Below are 22697 nucleotides of genomic sequence, written 5' to 3'. Positions count from 1 at the left end.
CGAAGCACAGTTGTTTTTTCATCACGCTGAAAGACAGGGGAAATAAAAGCCAATAGATTCTGTTCCAGCTTATGCTTTCGAAACGATAATTAAACTTGAGAGGATTGCTTCAATCACATTTCATTTGGTGCCTTTATTGAATTTGATAAACGAGCAGACAGAAGTCTTGGAACTTCAGCAACAGACACAAAGTTGAAAACAGAACTCGAAGAAGTCAGAAGCCGATCAAAAATTGAATGCGCAGAATCAGTGGAGGGATCGTGCACATGCAAAGCAGCAGTGCCAGCGTGGCACAAAATGAAGCAGTTTGCAGACACAATTTCTATTCTCCCCCTCCCCCCTCCCCTTTCCCCGCAGCAGATACGACATCCACCGGAAAGCTGATGAGTTCTTCAGCACCTCCCAATCATCTGTAAACACACAACACAAAACGAAAAATACCTCAATTATCCCTTTTCAGTGGAACTCTTACATAATCGCACACTCCGCATCCCATAGCAATCGACGGAACACTTTCCTGTGGAACAGCTGCCCCAACCGCAACAAACTCTTCCATCGTTTCTCTACATGTCCGAGTCCAAATGCGATAGTACCACATCCAATGCCAAACACACACACTCATCCTCTTCTCTTCTCTTCTCTCTCCTCCGAAACAACCTCTCCACAATAAACGTGATGTTTAACGTTTAATCAAACTGTATCTTCGCTTCCACCACTGACTTCCCAACAATACGCTCCCGCTCTGTGCACAGCTCCATCAGCTTCTGCGTCACTGTCATCGTTTCCTGTAAATCTCGCCTGCTCTCAAATGTTCTCCCAACAATTGCCATCACATATTCTGGAAGATCCAATTCTATCATCAACTAATTTTCATCTTCAAAGAAAAAGTATTTTATCTTATTCAGTTCTTCTTTTTTTAACTGTAACAAAAAAGAAAGATTTTTTGGAAAAGAATCATTTCACATGTTTTTTTGTCAATAAAACTTTGTGACATTTTTTTTGAATGAAAAATTTTTGAATACAATCAAAAAATCATGGAACCATCTCACTTCATTTTTTCTTGTTCATCAAATGATACTATTCTTTAAAATTTTTGAATTTGTTTAAAAAAAAAATAAAATGATAAAGGCAATAAAAAATTCAAAAACCATTCAAACAACTCTTTCTTATTACAAATCGTTTTTCAAAGCTTTGTGGGTGAAAACAAAAGAATAAAAACAAGCATATTTCTGTCTTTTGATAAAAATAAAAAGAAATAAAAACTTTCTTCCAAAAATCATAAATTGAAAACAAAATATCATTGTTCTTGCTCGATAAAAAATTTGAAAGATTGACAATCAATGACAAGACCTGAAAATATGGGAACGTCTGGAATAAGTTTATTTCTGTTTTATTTGATTTATAATTAAATATAAATCAATAATAATCTCCAAAAAAAAATGCGGAAAGTGGTCAAAAATATAATTTTTATTTTTTGAAAAAAGTTCATTTTCAAGTATTTATGGGTTTGATCAAACATTCATCAAATGTCTTTGTCACACAGAATGTTCACAAAAACACCTGGGTGATTCTTTTTGAAAAGTCACAAATGTTTAATTTTCAAATAAAAAATTATATTCATATTTTGCTCAAATTTTTGTTTCCCCTCACGAATCTTTTTAAGAATGTGTGAAATAGCATTATCCAGAAATAGATTTCATATTAGAGAAGTTTGGTTGATGTTAACAAAAAAAAGAGCAAAATATGTCATTTTTAATTTATATGAAAATTAGACATTTGTGACTTTTCAAAAAGAATCACCCACCTATTTGTGAACTCAACGATATATTTTCTGATGAAATGGGTGTACGGAAATGGTATTTCGAAAATGTACTGGAAGTGGAAGCTCCAGAATTCGGCATGATAAATGCAAAATGATATTTACATCTGGTGGCAAATATCACAAGTACGAGAGATACAGAAAATGTGGCAAAAACAGTCAGTTTTTAAAAACATATCTTTGGAAAATTCGAAAATACCACTGAATAAGTTTTTGATGATTGTTTTGTAATATTCCACTGGTATATCATCCGCACACACTGGTGAACTGCTTGGAATGAGAGAAAACACAGTTCATTATTGGACGAGTGTTATTGGTGTCAGATGCACATCTTTTTGGAACAAAAATCAAGCTATCATTGGAGGGTTGGGAAGAATTGTGGAGATCTGCGAAGCGGTTTGGAGGTGCAGAAGGAATGGGCAAGGGAAAAAGAGGAGGCAAATTTGGATAATTGTAGACGTGAAAAGGAAACCAGAGGGAGGTGTTGGGAAGAACTTCGTGATGATCGCACCAAAAAGGAAGGCCGAGACATTTGTTCCAATAAAACGAGTTAAAATTCTTCCTGGAACTCAAATCATGAGCGATGAATGGAAGGCTTTAGCCAGATTGAAAGATTATGGATACGCTCATGATGCTATCTGTCACAAGCGAGAATTCTAAAACAAAATCACTCATGCAAGCACAAACACTGTCGAAGGTTTGTGGATGAATTTAAGGAAAAATTTTCCAAGAACTGGATTCAATGAAAAGAATCTTGGGGACTATTTATCTATGTGGCTGGTCAGAAGAAACTTTCAAATACAATTTGAGGATGTTATAAAGGAAATCGTGTTTGATTTAATTGAAAAAGAAAATGAACTGGATGAATCAAAAAGTGTAGAATTTGACTCGACAGAATCATTGCAAGAATCTGACATCTAAGATGAAAATAACATTCTTTTAATGACTGAATTTGAAGAATCATATTCACTTGGAGCTGGGGAGCGTGCAAGTGCATCAGAATTTGACACAATGGATGTTGATTGATTTTTTTTTCATTATTTTAATTTCATAAAATTCATTCACCCATTTTTTCCTCTATTTTTTCAATTTTTTGTTTTTGACTTTTTTATCAACTTCCGCACATCTCTGATGCATGAAAACATGATATCCATTATCAACATTACTCATATATTATTTTCACAGAAAACAGGCCATTCCCATATAATGCGGTCTTGCCCAATCAATTTAGAAACCGTTAATATTTTCATTTTTTTCAATAACTCGACAGATTTTTGTCTAACGACTGATCAAACAAAGATCAGTCGATGTCCCATGAAAAAGATTTCTTAAATCATATTTTTGGTAAGAAAATATTATTTTCATCAAAGAATTATCGTTTGAAATAAACCTGAGTGACGCACAGTAATTTTTGTTGTTACGTCCGTCATTGATTTCTGTTCACGTCAGTGTTTTTTTTTTTAAAAAAAAAAAGAGTTCGTTTTATATGGTTCAAACCCAAATCCATTTATATGTTTTCTTTGCCCATTATTTTGTAAATATTTTCTATGTTTAACATTTAATATCTTATCCCATAAATAGATTTCCATTTTTTCTTAGAATTAATTGTTCCTTTGTAAGAATTGTTGCGCATTGATAATGCGATAATGTACATTTAGTGGTTGCATACTTATTGTTTATTCCATAAATTTTCTGTTAATAACTTTAACAGTTTTGTCTATATAAAATTAATCTGATTTTTCATTTTTCATCGCTTTTTAAAAATATTTCAAAGATACAATTCATACACACACATTACTGTGAAGTAGATGGTTTTATATAAACCCTGAATACCTCTTCAATTCGAATATTCATAGTGTTTTCTTAAAGAGTCACTATTTCGATACATTTTTCCATATTGACATTTCTTTTTCTTCTTCTCTTCCGTATTCGTTTTTATCTACACACCACTCGATCGCTTCATTCTGCTAATCGGTGCAACAAACTTCTGCCAAATAAGATCTCCAAATGACACTCTTGTTCATGTTGGAACTGAATCTCTAAGAGAAACATCTGGAAGACTGACTGCTTTTGATGAGAACAGCCATAAATTTGAGTGGTGTGAATGGAACGATTCAAATGGCGGAACTAATTGGGGTGGAGCACTAAAAGTTAATTGCACTAATGCAAATCTCACAATCAATTCTTCTTCATTTCATTCATCAACATATTCTCCACCAGATCCATGTGCCTCGTCTGCCCTCTTCCAACAGACCCAGGGCTCCCTCACAGTCTCTGCCCTCGCCGTCGCCCACAACTCCTCAAATCAAATCACACCCATCCTCTTCCACCTCTCCGATAACTCCCCTTCCCTCAACCTCAACACAACCACCGTCACCGGAACAACCTCCATTACAATAAAAACTCCCCTCTTCTTCCTCACTGCTGGCTCCCTCGCCCTCAACCACACAGCAATCACCAGTCTCACCCTCAACAGCCAAAGCATCTTCCACCTCACCTCCCTCACAAATCCCCTCACCCTCAACTCCTCCAACATCACCCACATCACCTCCACTGCCTCCCCCACCAGCTGTGTCCTCTCCTCTGCCACCTCCCTTGCTCTCTCCCTCTCCCTCGCCAACAGCACCATCACCAACATCAACTCAGCTCCACAAAACCAACAGACTCCCACCAATCACGGGTGCCTCTCATTCACCTCATCTGCCTTACCAATACGTTTACAGTGAAAAGAAAGAAGTTCAAAGAGTATGAGATGAATGAGAAAAATCGAAGAATGAAAAAGAAGAAAAAGAAACAGCTTCTTAAGTTTTATGTGTGAATGCAATAAAAGTATCGAAACAATATTAAACATCTTTTTCCACAGTATTCGAGATATATTCTGTGTTCATCTGAATGTTTAAAATTTTTTTGCAAATATAGAAGATTTAATAATTTTTAATCAATTTTTATTTTGATATGAAATGTTAAAAATTTAAAAAAGCCTCAAAATAATGATGTGTGCAAATGAAAAACATGAACAACCTCAACAGTTCATCCAATGCTTTGTGCCTGATGAATGTCTTTTATCTTCCAGTTTGTGAAGCATCCCAGAGATGATTCTTTCACAGTTGGCTTCAGGATAAATTTCGAGATCTTCAAAACGATTGCCTTTTATCAAATCATTTTTTTCGAAGGGTTGAGATGGTGTTTATTTAACTATCTTTTCTGATATTAACACTTGTTTGTTATAAATGTGAATATGATGAAAATGAAGATTTAAATGAAGAAATTGATGAAGAAGAATCCGATTCAGAAGAAAATTAAGTTGATAATGAAAATTCATCTCATGATAATTCATTTCTTATTGGAACGAAATCATCTCCGCCATTATTTTCTTTGGCTTGATAGAATTAATATTCATCTGCTTCATCAAACGTATCCAAATTTTCTTCATTATCTAAGTTATAAATTTGGATGAATAATTTCATCTTTTAATTTCCGTAATAAGTAGGAGCACAGAAAATTTTTCATTTTTGCTTGACTCTTTGTTGATTTCGCTTTCATCATTATTTTTTTCTGTAGATGATCTAATTGTTGAAAAAATGTTGATTTCACAATTCAACTGATAATAACTTTTCGTTTTCAAAAAATCTCCTTGAAACTCCAGCTAATGAAGATATTTTTGGTTCTCTCTTCAAAGATCCAAATGAAGAAAATTGATTATTATCAGCAGGTGACCAAAAAGAATCTGCTTTCGAGTGATAAGAAGTAATTTATGAAGGAAACAAATAAAAAATTCAAATATATACTGTTAATATCAAACTATTTCAGATGAAGGCATGACATTTTTTCCTTCAATAAACCAAATCGCTATCATTTTTCTCTTAAACTCATGGAGAGTTTGACTTGACTTGTCCTGACGGGCATGACCGTAACTGACGATCTGAAATTCCTTATTTGACAATTCGTCAGTATCCCATAGAAACTTTTTTAAAAATTAGTGATATAAACGACTATTATTGATTTTCTATTGCAAAAAATATTTGAGGATAATATTAAATAATATTTTTTATTTTTTTGAGCTTAAACGAGATTATTTTTATTCAAAAATATTACTGACACGGAATTTTTTCCAAGTCCATCAGAATCGTGAATTTACACGTCAGTAGTCATTACGCCACACAGGTTTAGTTTGAAAATTATATAATTATTCGAATAATTATGAACAACTAATAATAATTTATTCTTTTTTTTTTTTGTTCTTTAATATAAAAAAATAACATAATAATTATTATAACTGGTCGATTTGTCGAGATATTTGAAAAATGTCGGTCTGTCGCAGAGGCCTACTCGAAAATGATAAACGGTGTAAATTCGAAATGAAAATAAGATTGAAATTAACATTTCGATCAAATAATAATTTTTTATTTTTTGATTCAAAAATAGAAAATTAAAATTATTAAAAAGAAATTACTGTTTGTTGTGTTTGCGTATTTTAAAAATATTTTTCAAAAAAAAATCAGGCATTTAGATGAATGAAGATTTAAAGGTTGTTCTTGGGCCGAAAGTAGGATTGCCATTTGATGGTCAATTATTTCACATCTTTGAGTTTCCAAGGCCTAGAACAAGTTAGTAATTATTTTCATAAACGACTTTCATTTTCTTTTTTTTGTTTTTGTTAATTAGATCTTGTAGGTAGCTTTTTGCTTTCACCAAATGGAGATCTTTATGAGTTTGTAAAATATCATTCCGAGTATTCTTCGTGGATGATTGGGCAATTTGTAATAAAAGGTTCATTTTGTTATTTTTAATCTATTTTTTTGAATAATAAAATTTACGAAAAAATATTCAGATGGTTCTCTTTACGTTTTGACAAAAATTGATCCTCTTTTTCTTCTTATTCCTCTTCTTGAAAATGCATGGGAACGAGAAATGGTTGGAACTTTCTTTCACCCTTTTCAAAATTTGACATTCTTGATTTGTATATTTTCAAGCATCGAACAATCAAGCCGTCACATCTTTCATTTCCATATCTATTAAATGAAGGAATGAAAATATCTGGAATAGGACCTCGATTATCGCTTGAAACAGTCGTTCACAAGCACAAAAATCGAGGCAAAGAGGATCCAGAAAAAGAAGATTTATTTACAAAAGGTCATTCACTTGAAATGGAAAATAACGAGCAAAAAGGATTGTTTGAAGAAACTGATGAGCACAAGCCAAAAGAAAAGATTGAAACTCAAAATTTAAAAAAAAGCGAAGAGAAATCGATGACAGCTGAAAGCCATCAATCAAAAACAGAATCAACAACAATACAAAAAGTTTTAAGAAGCCAAACAAATTCAGATCATAAAACTCAAATGACAGAAATTCAAACAGAAACGAATGCAAAAAAAGAAGACGAAATAGTTATTGAAGAAGATCTTCTTGCAAAAACATTTTTGAGGGGAATTTTCGGAGAAAGTGAAATTCCTCAATCGTCAACTGAAACCGAAGTCGGAATTGAATGGATTGATGTTGAAAGTACTCCAAATAAAAAGCAGATGGAAAATCAAAGCATGTCTTCTTCAACTCCATCTGCAGAAGGTGCGTCTGATTTGTCTGCAAGTGAATCTTTATTTGAAGATGACTCGACTCACTCATCTTCAACAACAGTATCTCCATCTGCCGCACAGAAATTCAAAAAACAACTACCTCCTCAAAAAGCTGTGCAGCAACCGCCTTCTGCTTTAGCAACAGAGATGGTGAAAGGAAAAGTTAACGGAATATTGCCTAGGTTGAAGCAAATTTGTTCAATTGGCGAGTTTTCAGAAGGAGACGAGCTGCTGATGCCAATTGCACCATCAAAAGATTTGATTCGTAACTTTTATAAACATAAAGTTGAAAAACTTGCTTCTTTTTTTGAGAAAAACCAGAAATTTATCCCTTTCTCCTGCTTTGCGACTGCAGACATAAATGCGATTCCATTCGCATTAGGTTTATCGTCTACATCGTCGTCAACAGTCTCATCTGACTCGCCAATCCACCAGGCTGCTCTGCAATGCGCTGTGGAGATAGTGTCTGTTTACTGCAGTGTGGAGTGGAGCGATGCGTTGTCTGTGGAATTCGGCACAGAAAGCGACGAGCAGAGGGACAAGCGGATGAGAAGAGAGCTGCTTATGAAAGCAAATGCAAAAGATTACAAAAACAAAAGCAATTGGAAAAGAAAAGGGAAAGGAAGAAACAGCAGCGGAAGAGCTAAAAGTGCTGGTTCGAAGAGTTCTGGCGCTGATATGTCTCTTTCTCCAATTGATTTGGAAAATGGAGGAAGCGATTTTGATGGCGTAATTGAAATAGACGAAGAGGATGATCTTTTCCCCGCAACCGAAGAGAAATCGCGCTCTCAAATGATAAGTTTGCCTTTATTACATTCTTTTTTTTCTAATTTATTCTTTCCTTTAATGATTTTTTACTTGATTTGATAAAATATTCACATGAAATTATTTGTTAACGATGAATGAACTTTGCATAACATTAGCTGAGAATTTGTTTGCTCCTCTTTCTCAAGACATCATAAGGGACGAACAGACGTTTTCACCACCATCTTCCCCTTCCAAACAAAAAGCGAAAGGGAAAACAAAAGCGCAAGAAAAGCTCGAGCGCAACGCAATTGGCACTCCTTCCATCACTTCATTTTTCAAAAAACACAAATAAAATAATAATCATGAAAAAAAACTTGAAATATTCATTTCTTGTGAGTGTTTTTGAACGAATTGCTTCATATTCAAATGAAAGAAAATGCTTTGCGTTCAATGCACAGATCTTCTTCTTTGAGTCGCGAAGTCAAGAAGTGTAGATCAGAAGAATATTTGATTGATAGATCGAAAGAGAAAGAAAGAGGCTCTAATAATTTGTGGAAGAAAGAAAGAAAGAAATGATTTGAATAGCATGATTTGTATCTTTTTGTTATGAAGAAAAATTAAAAAAAGCTTTCATTTTTTAAAAGAAAAAAGATGAAGGCCAACAAATCAATGCCTATCAACTAAAAACAACTATGCAAATAAAATTGTTTTGATTTTTCTCATTTTGAACATAGCACATTTCTTCACAATAAAAGAAAAATGTGCATCTAAATGCCGAGTTATCCAACAGCCACAAATCAAAAGTAAGTTATTGGAGAAAAGCTTATTATGAAGCATTCCCGTAACAGCCTATTTGACTCTGTAAATAATACATAGTCGGGGATAGAGAGAGAGAGAGAGAAGTGAAAGTGAACTTGTGTAATGGAAATGAGGAGAAACTGATATGAATGATTTGACTTTTTGCTGCTTCAAATTGCAACAACCATAACGGATATATTGTCAGTACTGCCAAGATCCAGGGCATATTTCACAAGGTTCTCAGCAATCTGAAAAATGCATCGAAGAAGAAGAAGAAGAAACAAAAAAAAAGAAAACAAAAAAAAAAAAAAAATATTTTTTACATATTCAAAAAATTGGTGAAAATTTCAAATATCAAAAAAATTATTTCATTAAATTCAAAAATTTAATATTCAATTTTCTCAAACAATCCAACCAAACCGATTGGCAATTCCCCTTCGCAGAGCTGATAAAGCCAGCAGCTGTTTCGTCAGACACGACATCCCACAGCCCATCGCACGCAACCACAATGTGAGCGTCTCCTTCTTTCACTTCGGCTTCACTCACAAACGGATCGCTGATCACAAATTGCTTCATTACGTGATCGCCCAGCGCACGAGACACAGCAAGAACACCTTTTTTATTTCAAAATGTATCAATTGAATTGGAATGGAAATGTTCGAATTTAGTATAAATGCAAAAAAAAAAAAAAAAAAAAAAAAAATTAAAAATTAAATGGATAAATCCATAAGTTTCTGAAAAAGTCACCATTAATAACACATACCACTAACTCTTCCTAAAACAACTAATCCCCCAGCTTCTTCGATACGTTCAATTTCTGTTGGCAATGTTGGCTTGTGATCCAGCGACAGACGATGCGATTGACCACCGCTTCTAAACAACATATAGAAACATCAATAAGCAATAACTGGATCCGCATCAACTATCACAAACATTAACACCGAGCGAGCATCTCCGCAGTTCGCTGAGTAAATCATTACTACCTCTTTGCCATCTCGTATCTCAGGTTGCATATATATCACTGCCGCAGTTGTTCCTTCAAAAAGTATGAGAGTAAACAATGAATACAACATTTGTGAAAGTTAATTCGATTATAAAACCATCATTATCAACATGATCATCTTCAAGTTTTTTATCTGTTAATGCAAAAGCTTCGGCCAAAAGATGATGGATGGATTCATGAGGTTTTTTTCGAAGCAAATCAGAAAAAATCTTAAAAAATATATCTTGATTCTTATTCATCCTTTATCAATAAAAGCAATTACCTGATACAGAGCATCTTTAACAACAGTTACTGCTTCTGTTCCGCCATGACCATCATAAACAGCAAAAAATACTCCTCTTCCATCTGGACCAACATTGTTGACAAAGATATGTGCATCCTAGAAAAACAATAAAACAAAAAAGACGACAGATTTTAAAAAAATTAAAAATCTCTCTTTTAACAATAACAGAGAATAAATTGTAAAAATACCTCCATAGTCTTTCTAAACCTTGGATTCATATCATCTGAGAATCCATAATCCTTGATAAGAGATTTGGGGTATGATTGTGAAGAGGTTGAAGATTCAGCCATAGTAAATAAAAACAAAGTTATGGGCTGCAAAAAATGAATGATAGCGAACCTCAAAGTTTTTTTTATGAGAACCAAAAATTTTCATTTTTTTTGTATATTTGAGTGTTGCAAGAATTCAAATCTTTGAATATATTTTCTATTCAAATTATTGATAAACTGAAAATTTTTAATTCAGCCAAAATATGTTAAAAATGTTGATTTGATAACTGTAATAATGAAAAAGCGCTTAAAAAAATTGCTTTTAAATGCAAAAAAAGTCAAAAAATAGCGATTTAATTTTAAATAAAACCTAACATTAAAATTTCTTTTTCATCAATTTTTTTGTTCATCTAATTATTTCCAACAAAAACTATTCAAGAATAAAATAAAGAAACATGAAAACACTGATTTATAAAGCTTGAACATCGACATGAGCTTGCGCGATATATTTTTTAGCTGCATTAATATCGTTATATTCAAGAGAAGATATAGCATATCGAAGTGTTTTAACAAGTTCAGATTTTTTCTGTGACTGCTCAATTGAAGACGGATTAAATGATGATCCTCCGCTGGTGCTGGCTGTTGGGGGCATTCCAAACGTCTGAGGCTGAGTTGGCGCTCCATAAGACGATTGGTTGAAGGAAGGAGGGGGAGAATAACTTGGCACAGATGAGTAAGGAACGCTTGTTGAAGGAGGCAAAGATGTACTGTGCGGAACAAATGTAGTTGAAGAAGGAACAGCCGGTGAACCTCCCATTGAAAAAGGCGGTGGAAGGCTTTGAACTGGATTTACTGGAGGAGGAAATGATGAGCTTGAAGGTGTTGGTGCAGCTCCATCTCCCATTCCAGCTTCAGCAAGAAGATCATCATCGCTCATTGACGGTTGAGACGACTTGCACTTTTTGTGTATGACCGCTGCCATTTGACCAGCATGCTTAATAAGCTTTTCGATCTGAGCAAATGGAATTAAAAAGCTTAAAAATCGTAATAATTTCAAACCTGCTCATTTTTCCTTCCTTGGAAATGACAAATAGTTTGATAATAAACTCTTGCATTTAGGAAATTTTTACTGTCTTCTCTAAATAATTTTATTTTTGTTTATAAAAATTATTTATGAAAAAAAATCAGAAATACATTGTTGCTCTTCCTTCATCAACCGCTTTTTGTGCCTTTGCAAAAATATTATCAGCAAAAACGTTCATCTTTTGCAAATCTTTGACTTTATCCAAAGTCAATCCAAGCTTTGCCTAACAGAGATAAATTGCAAATCAAATTAATTATCACAAACTGGATCAACTTTATCAAAAAACGTTGGTAAAAATGCTTTAACTTCCTGATCAGAAGTCAGTTTTTTGTCACCAATAAAATCAAGCACAAAGCGCCTCACTTTTAAATAGAAAACATCATGAAATAAAAAATTATCTTTTGTAATGCATACAATAATAGGCGAACAAAGGTTCAAGAGGTTCGATTTGCATAGCAAGAACAAGGTGATTCTTGCAAGGTGCTAATGCCTTAGGGGTTGTTGACATTCTTGAATAAAAAATAAAATATATTGATCTGAACCAATTCAATATAAATTGATAAGAAATGTTTATTGCAAAATTTGCTATCTTTAAATGTAACATTGCAAATACCAATATTCCCTATTGTTTAATTTTTCAAATAAAATAATAAAAAACTCAAAAATTGAAAATAACACATTGTTTTCTCATCAATCAAAGTCAATATCAACAGACCACTCAGCAGTCTCTCCCAAAAGAGACTCGTCAAAAACAGAGGAAGAAATTGGTGACTGCAAAAAAGAGAATCCAAGAGGAGATTCTGCATTCAGATTTTTCTGTGTCACAGGCGTGAACATTAATGTTTCTTTGTTTGAAATGTTATTTTGCTTATTTTGGGTTGAAGGCAGATCCAATTTAGAACTATTGTCAATTGAATGAAGTGTCTCATCAACAGCAGCTGATGAATCAATTTCTTTTTCTTCTTTTTGAAAGCTCTTTTCATTTTCCTTCTTTTTCTTTTTCTTCTTTTTCTTCGTTTGTTGTTTCGATTCTGAACAGTTCGTTTCATCTTTATTTAGATTCTTCATCTTCTCCTTTTTTTTCTTTTTCTCAGAAATCCCTATTGTTTCAAACACTTCTTCATCTTCCATATAATCTGATGTCATTTCATTTTTAACCAAGCCATCAATCGTTGAATCAATAACATCGTCATTTCCCCTCTTTTCAAATTGAATCAACTCATTTTCTTGTTTCAATGCTAAATCAATCAAAAGATATTGATTTCTTTCGTTTTCCTCCGATTTTTCATTGAAATTTCCATTTTCGCTATTTTCAACAGAAACTTGTTGAAATATTTCATTTGTTGAAACTTCATTTCTGTTCATGTCAGAAAGAAGATATTTTGAAGAAGAAGAAGAAGAAGAAGAAGAAGAAGAAGAAGAAGAAGAAGAAGAAGAAGAAGAGGAAGAGGAAGAAGAAGAAGAAGAAGAAGAAGAAGAAGAAGAAGAAGAAGAAGAAGAAGAAGAAGAAGAAGAAGAAGAGGAAGAGGAAGAGGAAGAGGAAGAGGAAGAAGAAATGTTTGTTTTAATTGGAGAAGAAGTGTGAATTTGTGTTGGATGAGGCAGAAAAAGAGGAGGATGAATGACAATTGGAGTGGAGAAGGAGTAAGGTGAATGAAATTGTTCTGATGGCTTTGTTTGCTTTGGTGATTGAGAAGATTCTGAAGATGGAATGAAAAGTGAATTGGAAGAAGAAAATGAGGAAGAAGAAGAAGAAGAAGAAGAAGAATGAGAAGGAGATGAAGAAGATATTGAAGATGCTGAAAATGACTTTGATGGTGGAGATGATGTGGAAGAAGAAGAAGAAGAAGAAGAAGAAGAAGAAGGTAATGATGAAGAAATGAGAACATCTTTATCCTCAACCTGAGAATCCATAATATCTCTTCCTTCTCTTCCTTCTTCTCTTCCTTCTTCATTTTCTGATTCATTTTCTTCGCATTTCCTATCAAATCTATTCATTAGTGTGTTTTTCACCGCAAATAAATCAGAATCCTCAATCACAAAAGGAGGAGGAGGAGGGGACAAGCAATGAGCAATGTGAAAAGACGAAGTGGCAGAAAAAACAGGGTTTTCATTGGGTAATGCTGAAGTGGAGGAAGAATTTGAGTGAAGTGAAAGAAAAGTGGAGTGACGAAATGAGGCGATGTTGGATGTGTTTGATGTGTTTGATATGTTTGATGAATTGAGAGGGGAAATGGATTTTGAGGGGGAAGAAGAAGAAGAGGAGGAGGAGGAGGAGAAGGAAGGAGGAGAAGAGAAAGAGGAAGAAGATGTTGAAGCTGAAGAAGAATTTGAAGGATGCGAAGGATGTGAAGAAGAATAAGAATTAGAAGTTGAAGAAAAAGAAAAAGAAGAAGAAGAATGCATATTTTCTTCTCTTGTCTGTTTCTTCTCATTCTGTCTTTTTGCAAAATGGTCCACATTTGCAGCCGAAGAGAAAGGAAACGAAATCGCAAAAAGTTCTTTTTTATTTGAGCCTTTTATTCTGTTTATTGGCGAATAAAACCGTCTTTTTGGAGATTTTGAAGAAATGTGGCGATGAATTGAACGAAGAGAAAGAAGGTTTGTTTGCTGTTCTTCTCCTTCTCCTTCTTCTTCTCCTTCTCTTTCATTATCATCATCATCTTCTTCTTCTTCTTTTTTGTCTTTTTTGTCTTTTTCATTTTTTGATTTAATGTTGTTAGAATTTGACTTGATGTGTTTTGTTAAAGAGGGCAAAACATTTCTTGCTTGTCTGAAGTTGTCTGATGCCTTTGCAATTCTTTGAAAGTGTTGCTCTTTTTCTTTTGAATCTTTCATTTTGTTTGCTGAATCATCAACTTCTTCTCCTCTTTCTTCTTCTTCTTCTTTTTCTTTCTCTTTTAATCGATTTCTTTCTGTCTCTTTAAACTTCTTATTTGTCAAACCATCCAAAAATCCCCTTGATTCTTCATTATCACTTATTTCTTCAAATTTACTTGTTCTTTCACTTCCTCTTTCCTCAAATTCATTCCCTTCTATCTTTTCACTAATTTTCCCATCATTTTTTGAAGATAATTCTTCTTCTCTGCTTTTCAGCATCAATAAAACAGACTCCAACGGCTGTGAAAGCTGCTGAAAACGAGAAAGCTGAATGAAATCTTTTTGATTCATTTGTTTTTGTTGTTGTTGCTGGTGGTGGATGTGAGGGGAAATGAGTTGTTGGTTCAAATGAGAAGAAAGAGGAGAAGAGGGAGAAGAAGAAGAGGAATCAGAAGCAGCAGCAGTAGAAGAAAACGAGATTTCATTTTCAACAACTTTTTCAAAAATATTCTTGTTATGCTGTTTCACATTGCCTTTATCAGAATCCTTTTCTTCTTCATAACCATCATCTTCTTCATTGCCTTCTTCTGATTCTTCTTCTTTTTCTTCAAACAGTTTATTTCCAAAGAACTTCATTCCCTTCCTTTCTTCCATCTCCCTTCCATCTCCTCCTTTTCCCTCTTTTCCCTCTTCCTCCTCCTCTCCTTCATCTTTTTCTTCTCCTTCTTCCCCTCCTCTTCTTTGCTCTTCTTTGCTCTTCTGCTCCTTTCTCAGCATACTCAATTTCAGAGCATCCAACTTTGCCATTAAGTGACTGTTTTCTGAAACAAGTTTATTTCTCTCCATTTTCAACTCCTCCAAATAAACTTCAAATTCTTCCTCTCTTTTTCCAAACGCAATTTTCATTTCCTCTTCTTCTTTTAATCTGTTTTCGATTTCTTTCTCTAATTTCATCTTTTCTTCTTCCCAACATCTTCTTTCGTTTTCCTTCTCTTTCCTCAACTTTTCCACAATTCCACTCCATTTCCCATTCATCTGCCTCATTTCTTCTTGTTGCCTTTTCTCTTTCTCCTTCATTTCATTCATTAATTGACTTCTTGTGGGCGAAAGAGAAGAAATAAGAGGACGCTGCTTCGGATACTTGCTTCGAAACACACCAAAATCTGAAGATGAATTTGTTTGAGACTTTTGATGAGAAATATCTTCGTCTTCGCATTTGTCAATAATTTCATCTTTGCCTTCTTTGGCATCACCTTTATCGTTTCTTCTTTCTCTTGTTTGTGTGTTTCTTTTGTAATCTTCTTCTTTTTCTTCCTCTTCTTCTTTCCCTTTCTGTTTAACTCTTTCTCCAACTTCCCTTTCATCATCATAAAACTTCTTTTCTAACTTTATTTCCCTTTCTCTTCTCATTTCTTCTTCTTCTCTTCTTTCTCTCTCCAGCCGAAGCAGCGTCAAAAGCCTCTTCTGCTCTTCCAGCTGACTTTGCAATTTTCTTATTTCTTCGTTTTTCATTCTTTCAACCTCTTTTATTTTCACTTCGTTTTCTGCTTTCGCATTTTTCAGATCTAACTTTGCAGAAGCAATCGCTCGTCGTAATTTTGCTTCAAGTTTTCTTTTTTCTGTTTTTTTCTCTTTGATTAAAAGAGACTTTTCGATTTCCCACTCTTCTTTGGCTTTCCTTTCAAAGATTTCTTCTTGTTTATTCTCAAGTTTCATTGAAGATGATGTTAAACTCATGTTTTTCTCTTCTTCTTTCTTAATTCCTTTATCTTCTTTCTCTTTCTCTTTCTCTTTCTCTTGTTGATGATGTTGTTCTTTGAGTGAAATGCAATTTTCTTGTTGGAGGGAAGACGATTTTTGCTTCTCTTCAGCCAAAATTTCATTGTTTGTTGAATTTTCAGATGAAATTGTTGATTTGAGAGTGGATTCTGTGATATGATTTGACAAGATAACCTCTTTTTTGTCTGTTTTTGATTGAAGTGAAGGCGAAATGAAGGTGGAAATTGGAGAAGAAGGAGAAGAAGGAGAAGGAGAGGAAGAAGAAGTGGCTGAAGAAGAAGAAAAAAGAGTTGAAGAAATTAATTGAGGTGTATTAAAAATGTGTTTCACTAAAATATCTGAAACATTCGTGTTGTCTAAATAAACTGCCAATGAATCTTCTTCTTCCTGTAAAACATCTGGCGAAATCATTGAATTTTCTTCAATTGGTGTTAATGAAGACAACGTTTCCATTGTGACTGAAACATCTTTCTCTTTTGTTTTCTCCAAAAAAGAAGAATTTTCTTCTAATTTTTCTTTATTTATAATCTCATTTCCTTTCTTATTCATCTGCGGCTGTGAAGCAAATGAAGAAACATTCAATGGATCTTGTTCAGAATACACCAATTTCGGATGTAAGTTCAACATGTTCTGCTTCATCGGAGCACGAAGTAGGATTACTCGCTGTTGAGATGCTGATGATTGCAATGAGGATTTTTCAATCTCTTGCTGTGGATTGAAATGTGTGTGCGATAAAGAAGTAGGCAAAGAGGGATTATTAACAAAAGAAGTTGAAGAAGAGGAAGAAGAAGAAGAAGATGATGATGATGATGATGATGACTGTGGAAAGTATGATGCATCAGACAAAGGACCGGGTTTATTTATTTGCTGACCGGCAGTAATTGAGTGAATATCATTTGATGTTGGTTGTTTGACTGGATTTGACTGTTGACTTTCGAATGAAGAAGAAGAAGAAGAAGAAAAAGAAGTTGTCTTTGTAGCAGTTGTTTTTGAGAGAGGGTCTTTTTTCAATACAGCTTCTATTTGAGGAGAAAATTCCGTTTCAGTTTTTGAATCTTGTTTGAAGCGTTTGTTGTTTGCTTCGGATTGCTGTGTGGTTATCTGATCGAGTATGTCTGTAAGCTTCTTGTTTTGCCTTAATAACTCAGAATGCATTTTTAACAGACTGTCCATTGTGTCTTTGAATTCATGTTGCCTTAAGTTCATACAATCTCGTTTGCAATCCCCTTCCGATTTTTTATGAGATAAAATTGCTCTTGTGTCGTATATCAGCTTGTCAATCTGCTCGACGACCGTTTTGAGCTGAAAAGTTTCATTCTTCGATGATTCTTCAGGAATATGCTCATAAATGATATCATTGATTTTCTCATTGATTTTCTCATTGCTTGAGCGAATTTTATCTTTCAATTCTTTTATTTTTAATTTGAGTTTTGATTCGTAAAGACGATGCTTTTCGATTGATAATTCATATTCAGCGATTCTTTGTTCCTGTTCTGTGAAAATAAAAATAATAAACAAATAAATGTTTCAATAATAAATAAGAAATGATAATAAAGCTAACCATTACATATTGACTTGATCATAATTTCCGTAAAGCGATCCTAAAAGAATTAAAGAAAAAACAATAAAATCCCGTCAAATAAAAAACGATAAACAAACATGCAAGAACTTTGAACTGTCATTACTAAGGGACATAGCATGCGCAATTGCATCATACTGTAATAGCGATGAAAGATGAGAAATGTGCTAAACAATAAATATTTGAAAATAATCAAAAAGAAAAAAAGAAATAACTTTATTCAACAAATAAAACATACATCTTGTAATTTCAATAAGCGTCGTTGAAACAAAATAGTGGAATCTCTTGTAGATTCCATTTCATTAATTGATGAATAATTATTATTTTATTTTAAAATAAACAAATGGGAACATAAATTTTCAGAAAATTTGATATTCATTTTAGAAAAATTATTGAACACAGCAAAAGGTATTTTTGAATTGGAAATTAGATTATATTGCTCTATTCTTGTTTATATTGATTATCTTTTATAGCATAACTAATAAATAAAGTTTTTTAATATTTATAAAAATAAAGCAGCTAGAGGAAACAAAAATCTATGATACAGGACAACAAATCACTATTTACAAAATACAAGCACTTAATTAACTTGAAGAAGAGATCTATCAAACAAATGCGGAGAAGCAAGCCAGAAACTGAAACTAAAGTTGTTGTTCACAGAAGTTCTTCTGTTGTGACGGTGGAGGAACCAGAAACTGAAACGTTTGTAAAAAAAAGAAAATTATTATGTATATTAAAATTAACTTAAATCGGAAAATGCACATCTTTTAGAAAACTTTTTTCTTCGGGGAATACTGAAAAAGAGAGTGATACATCGCATTTTTGTGAATCAAAAGATAACCAATTGGAAAAAGAAAAGAAGGAAGGATGCGACTTTGACGTCGAAGATGACACTGATGCAATTGAAGATTACTCAGATGGGGAAGATTTTAATGAAACGAATGCAGAAAAAGAAAAAACAAAGAAAACACAAAAGCATACTTCTTATAAAAAAATGGAAAATGAAGAAATAGAAGATAATGGAATGGCGGAAAAAGAAAAAGAAGGAGATGATGAGGATAATGATGAAGATAACAAAGTGGAAGATGTTATGAAAGAAGAAAAAGCAAAAGCGAATGAGGAAGAGGAAGAGGAAGATGAAGAGGATGAAGAGGATGAAGAGGATGAAGAGGATGAAGAGGATGAAGAGGATGAAGAAGAGGAGGAAGATTCATATTTTGACGATAAAGCAGAAGAAGGAGAAGAAACAACTTCAGAAGAAACTTCAGAGGAAGAAGTTGGAAATTTGAACGAATTAGAAGCAGTTTTTGAAGATGAAAGCGAAACTCCAACAGAAGATGAATACAGGCCAAATGTCGAGTTCTATGCAGATAACGAAGCAAAGCAATCAAATCAGTGGCGCAAGAAAATGAGAGAAGAAGAGATCAAAAAGCAGAAGAAGATTGAAAAGAGACGGAAAGCCGATTTAAAGAAAGTGAGACTGCAAAAGCACAAAAGATTGATAAGTAATGCGTATGATGGTAGTGAAAATGATAGTGAAGATTCAGAAAGTTCTGATTTGTCCGATGACACATCGAAGTCATCTTCAGATTCAAATGATGAAAGCACAGGAGATAAATCAATTCAAAGCGAAGATGATGATGATGATGAGGATGAGGATAACGATGATGAACAGTCAGACGAAGGGGAAAGCAGCGAAGAAAGGCAATCAAGTGAATCTCAGTTGGAAGAAATGACAACCGAAAACCAAAATTCACAGGAAGCAGAAAAGAGAAAACAGAATTCCAGTGAAACTGGTACAACGTCTTCATTAGGCAGATATCGAAGGCTTCAGAGGTTGACAAATTCAAAGGAAACGACTGAGGATGAAGATAGCGATTTATTAAGTTGAAGCATCACGTTCGTAAATTGTTTTTAGAATTGAAAATTAAAGCGTTCATTCAAATCTGGAACTAATTTTTGTTTACAGTTTGAACGTCTAAGATCCTATTTCTTAATCTCTTCTCAAAAATCAAAATCACTTCAAATCACTTCAAGCATTTTTGCACATTCTATTTTTTTCCATTGATAAATACTTTTTACTATTGCATCTTTGGAAAACGATAATCAAAGTTTCCAAAAGCATCAAAAAAATAATTCTTCTTTTAAAAGAAAAAAAGAAAAAGGATAACTATTACAATCGCAATTGTTGAAAAAAAATAAAAAAGAAATAGATCAAATCAAAAACTTGTCAGCTTTCCGCTGAAAAATAGAGCAGGATCTGGAATTAAATGCACATTTGTAATTTTAGGGAATCGTTTTGAACGAGCCTTAGTTGAACCTTTTTTGCCTTTTTTCCCAGTTTGTTTTGAAATCGTTCTTTTTGTTGGATCTGACAATGAAGTAATTCCTTGCTTTCCAAGTGTGCTGATAAGATCTGAAAAAGAAGAAGGATGACTTTGCTTCCAAAGTTCTTTAATGTCATCTGGAATTGTAAAATCAATTCGTAACTCATTCGGAAAAAGAATAACAGAAGAAGTCTCGATATATGAAGATTTTTGTGTTAAGCCAAGTGTAGGAGGGACAAATTGAGAAGAAGTTTTCATTTGAAATTTATCTTCAACTGGTATACGCAATAAATTGAGAGGAGTGAAAGATCCAGATGGAGAAGCTGGTGGTAAAGAGGGAAAAACTGGAAGAGGATTCTCTATTGAATCTCTTGAAACTATAGCAAACAAATATTGATGATGAACGAGTTCTGCAATGTGCTTCCATGCATCTTTGCACGAATCAGCAACATCAGATAAATATAAACCATCTGGATGGGTTTGAACAATAAAATGAATATCTTCAAGCGTTTTTGCTGCAAACATTGGCTTATAAGAAAGTTTTTTATCATGTAATATAAAGTTAATCTTCACATTGTCCGATAAGCTTTCCAAAAGATCTTTATTTCCTTCAATGTCAATGTCCAAAATTCTTTTTATATCTTGAAAAGAAATTTCTCCACGATTTTCATCTAAGTAATTAACAATATCATAAAGCATTCTTCCTATAGGCCTTGCATGAAAAGCTTGAGAAAATTGTCGAAACGAAGAAGTAGCAGCCATTTCAGCGAACTTCACTTCTTGTTCCCTTATTAAAATTTGTTGTTTGTCTCAAAATAACAACTATTTTATTATTTTTCTTTTATATTTGTTTAACAGATGATATAAAGGATAGAAAAAACGAATATGAGTTTTTATTTCTTAAACATTTTTTTTGCAACAGCTAATTAATTTTTATCTTTTTGATATAACCTCAAAAGTTTTATCTTTTCATTTATCTAAAAAATTTAAAAATGTGCAATAGAGTGAATTCCTCTTTTTGATGCACGATAGAAAAAAGTTGAATGAAGGGATTGACTTTGAAAACAGAAAAAGAAAAAGAAATTAGTTGAATTATTGATTGTTTTTCATCTTGAAAATAAAAAATTTCTAATACAAAAAATACATGAATAATTTTGACGAATAGTTGGTGGGAAATTTTTGAAATGTTAAATTAAGAAAAAGGTTATTAATTGCTCACTCGAAAAATAAAAGAAGAATTAATAAAGAAAAAGAAAAAGTAAAACAATAACTGATCCTTCATTCTTATACACAGAACTCAAAACTTTCTCTAAAATATTCTCAATCCTTTTTCTTTATTGGAATGACTTTAAAAACCATTAAACAAATCACAACAGCCACAATCAAAGCTACCAGCAATAAAATACACAGCTTCATTCTCGAAGCTTTCTGGTGCTCGTTTGCCTTCACCAGCTCTTTCACAGCCTCTTGTGTGTTTTCTCTTGCGCTGACGAGGTTCTGATCCACTCTGTCCAGAAGAGTACCCTGCTCTACGATCATCATGTGCATTTCTTGGAACATTTGCGCAAGTTCATTCATTGAACGAGCAATTTGCTTGATTTCGTTAAGTCGCTCCTGAGCATTTTCGCGTGCATATGCGACAGCTTCTTCTTGTTCTGTTGTGAAACCCTAAGAATAAATAAGAAAACGTACCGTTTTGATAAAAGATCCAACAGCAGTTAAAATAACAATTGCTTAGATATTTTCCAGCAAACTCTAGTATACACAATTTCCGGCTCATCAAATGAAGATGTTGGCTCTGAAGAAGATGATGAAGTGTCTTTTCCTTGAAGCTCTAAACAAATGCAGCACATGAAACAAAAGAATGAATTTTAAAATATGTGAAGCAGTAAAGCAAACTCTGCATGTGCACTCTTTGCATTGATCGGAATTCTTGAGAAAGCTCAGTTATTTCTGTGCTCATTTCCATTTGCAAATTCTTTCGGATTTGTAAATTAGCAATCGTTTCCCCAATCGGGAGAGGCAAATCTGGATTATCAAGATATTGATGATACTGCTTCGGGAAAAGCGCCATCACAGCTTTTTGGGCTTTCGAAAATAACTAAGTTAAAATGGAAAAATTGTTGATAAATAATAAGTTTCAATGCAACAAAAAAACGTACAGTCGTGATTCGATCGCTCGTAACTTCAATTTTGCTTGATGCATCAGAACTGTCAAAATCTCGCACAATTGTGGAACTTCGGTAAAGACCATTCAATTCGTCCACTTTACAAAAGATTTATAATTAAAATATGTTTAACATTAATTCACACTTCCTTTATGTATCTCTACAACAATCATCTTTATGAGTTCTGTCAATTTCATCCACTGAGGTTTCTGAGATTCATCTTCTGTCATTTCAACTTGAGTCATCATGGAAGTTCCAACAAATGGAGAATCACCCATTCTCGCAAGCGAAGGGCGCACATGAGTTACTCTAAATCTTTTAAAAGCTTCTGTATGATCAATAAAAGCCATCTATATATTTTTTATGGGAAACAAAAATATTGATTTGATCAAAGGTCACAGATGAAGAGTAATGACTGACATTTTCAAAAATTCGTATGTTAAAAGATTAAGCAAAAAATGAAAATTAATAAAGTTTTTTCATTCTAATTTAAAGTTAAAAAAGCAGT

At 33.4% G+C, this 22697-nt stretch overlaps 9 protein-coding genes across 9 annotated transcripts; 2 read left to right on the top strand and 7 right to left on the bottom strand.

Moving 5' to 3' along the window:
* Positions 1-442: 442 nt before the first annotated feature.
* On the bottom strand, positions 443-860 carry MONOS_11234 (uncharacterized protein; the record flags this gene model as incomplete). The annotated part of the gene is made up of 2 exons (XM_067863747.1): positions 443-563; positions 697-860. The coding sequence occupies 2 exons, from the start codon at positions 858-860 to the stop codon at positions 443-445; spliced, it is 285 nt and encodes a 94-aa protein (XP_067722169.1).
* Positions 861-3839: 2979 nt separating this feature from the next.
* On the bottom strand, positions 3840-4457 carry MONOS_11235 (uncharacterized protein; the record flags this gene model as incomplete). Its single annotated transcript, XM_067863748.1, has 2 exons — positions 3840-3963; positions 4177-4457. 2 exons carry the CDS (start codon positions 4455-4457, stop codon positions 3840-3842), a joined length of 405 nt encoding a protein of 134 aa, XP_067722168.1.
* A 1872-nt stretch (positions 4458-6329) lies between these two features.
* On the top strand, positions 6330-8496 carry MONOS_11236 (putative ribonuclease H2 subunit B; the record flags this gene model as incomplete). Its single annotated transcript, XM_067863749.1, has 5 exons — positions 6330-6426; positions 6485-6589; positions 6651-6733; positions 6793-8191; positions 8316-8496. The coding sequence occupies 5 exons, from the start codon at positions 6330-6332 to the stop codon at positions 8489-8491; spliced, it is 1860 nt and encodes a 619-aa protein (XP_067722167.1). The 3' UTR covers positions 8492-8496.
* A 611-nt stretch (positions 8497-9107) lies between these two features.
* On the bottom strand, positions 9108-10513 carry MONOS_11237 (putative Protein phosphatase 2C; the record flags this gene model as incomplete). Its single annotated transcript, XM_067863750.1, has 7 exons — positions 9108-9185; positions 9358-9551; positions 9701-9810; positions 9871-9973; positions 10038-10149; positions 10203-10319; positions 10412-10513. 7 exons carry the CDS (start codon positions 10511-10513, stop codon positions 9108-9110), a joined length of 816 nt encoding a protein of 271 aa, XP_067722166.1.
* Positions 10514-10597: 84 nt separating this feature from the next.
* On the bottom strand, positions 10598-12054 carry MONOS_11238 (Vacuolar protein sorting-associated protein 1 (Vti1)). The gene is made up of 5 exons (XM_067863751.1): positions 11931-12054; positions 11781-11878; positions 11627-11739; positions 11492-11570; positions 10598-11444 (listed from the first exon to the last, which is right to left on the bottom strand). The coding sequence occupies exons 1-5, from the start codon at positions 12022-12024 to the stop codon at positions 10902-10904; spliced, it is 927 nt and encodes a 308-aa protein (XP_067722165.1). The 5' UTR covers positions 12025-12054; the 3' UTR covers positions 10598-10901.
* Positions 12055-12206: 152 nt separating this feature from the next.
* On the bottom strand, positions 12207-18039 carry MONOS_11239 (uncharacterized protein; the record flags this gene model as incomplete). The annotated part of the gene is made up of 6 exons (XM_067863752.1): positions 17933-18039; positions 17775-17861; positions 17677-17716; positions 14062-17608; positions 13143-13506; positions 12207-12716 (listed from the first exon to the last, which is right to left on the bottom strand). Exons 1-6 carry the CDS (start codon positions 17990-17992, stop codon positions 12207-12209), a joined length of 4608 nt encoding a protein of 1535 aa, XP_067722164.1. The 5' UTR covers positions 17993-18039.
* Positions 18040-18307: 268 nt separating this feature from the next.
* MONOS_11240 (uncharacterized protein) lies at positions 18308-19827 on the top strand (the record flags this gene model as incomplete). Its single annotated transcript, XM_067863754.1, has 2 exons — positions 18308-18396; positions 18466-19827. The coding sequence occupies 2 exons, from the start codon at positions 18308-18310 to the stop codon at positions 19583-19585; spliced, it is 1209 nt and encodes a 402-aa protein (XP_067722163.1). The 3' UTR covers positions 19586-19827.
* A 34-nt stretch (positions 19828-19861) lies between these two features.
* Positions 19862-20803, bottom strand: MONOS_11241 (uncharacterized protein). The gene has a single exon (XM_067863755.1). The coding sequence runs from the start codon at positions 20781-20783 to the stop codon at positions 19914-19916; it is 870 nt and encodes a 289-aa protein (XP_067722162.1). The 5' UTR covers positions 20784-20803; the 3' UTR covers positions 19862-19913.
* A 316-nt stretch (positions 20804-21119) lies between these two features.
* MONOS_11242 (Syntaxin 16A) lies at positions 21120-22539 on the bottom strand (the record flags this gene model as incomplete). Its single annotated transcript, XM_067863756.1, has 5 exons — positions 21120-21689; positions 21776-21855; positions 21921-22122; positions 22184-22287; positions 22335-22539. 5 exons carry the CDS (start codon positions 22537-22539, stop codon positions 21342-21344), a joined length of 939 nt encoding a protein of 312 aa, XP_067722161.1. The 3' UTR covers positions 21120-21341.
* Positions 22540-22697: the final 158 nt, after the last annotated feature.

Source organism: Monocercomonoides exilis, assembly GCF_001643675.1.
Source record: "Monocercomonoides exilis strain PA203 chromosome Unknown scaffold43-869231, whole genome shotgun sequence".
NCBI lineage: Eukaryota > Preaxostyla > Oxymonadida > Polymastigidae > Monocercomonoides > Monocercomonoides exilis.
This window is presented reverse-complemented; position numbering and strand designations above follow the sequence as displayed.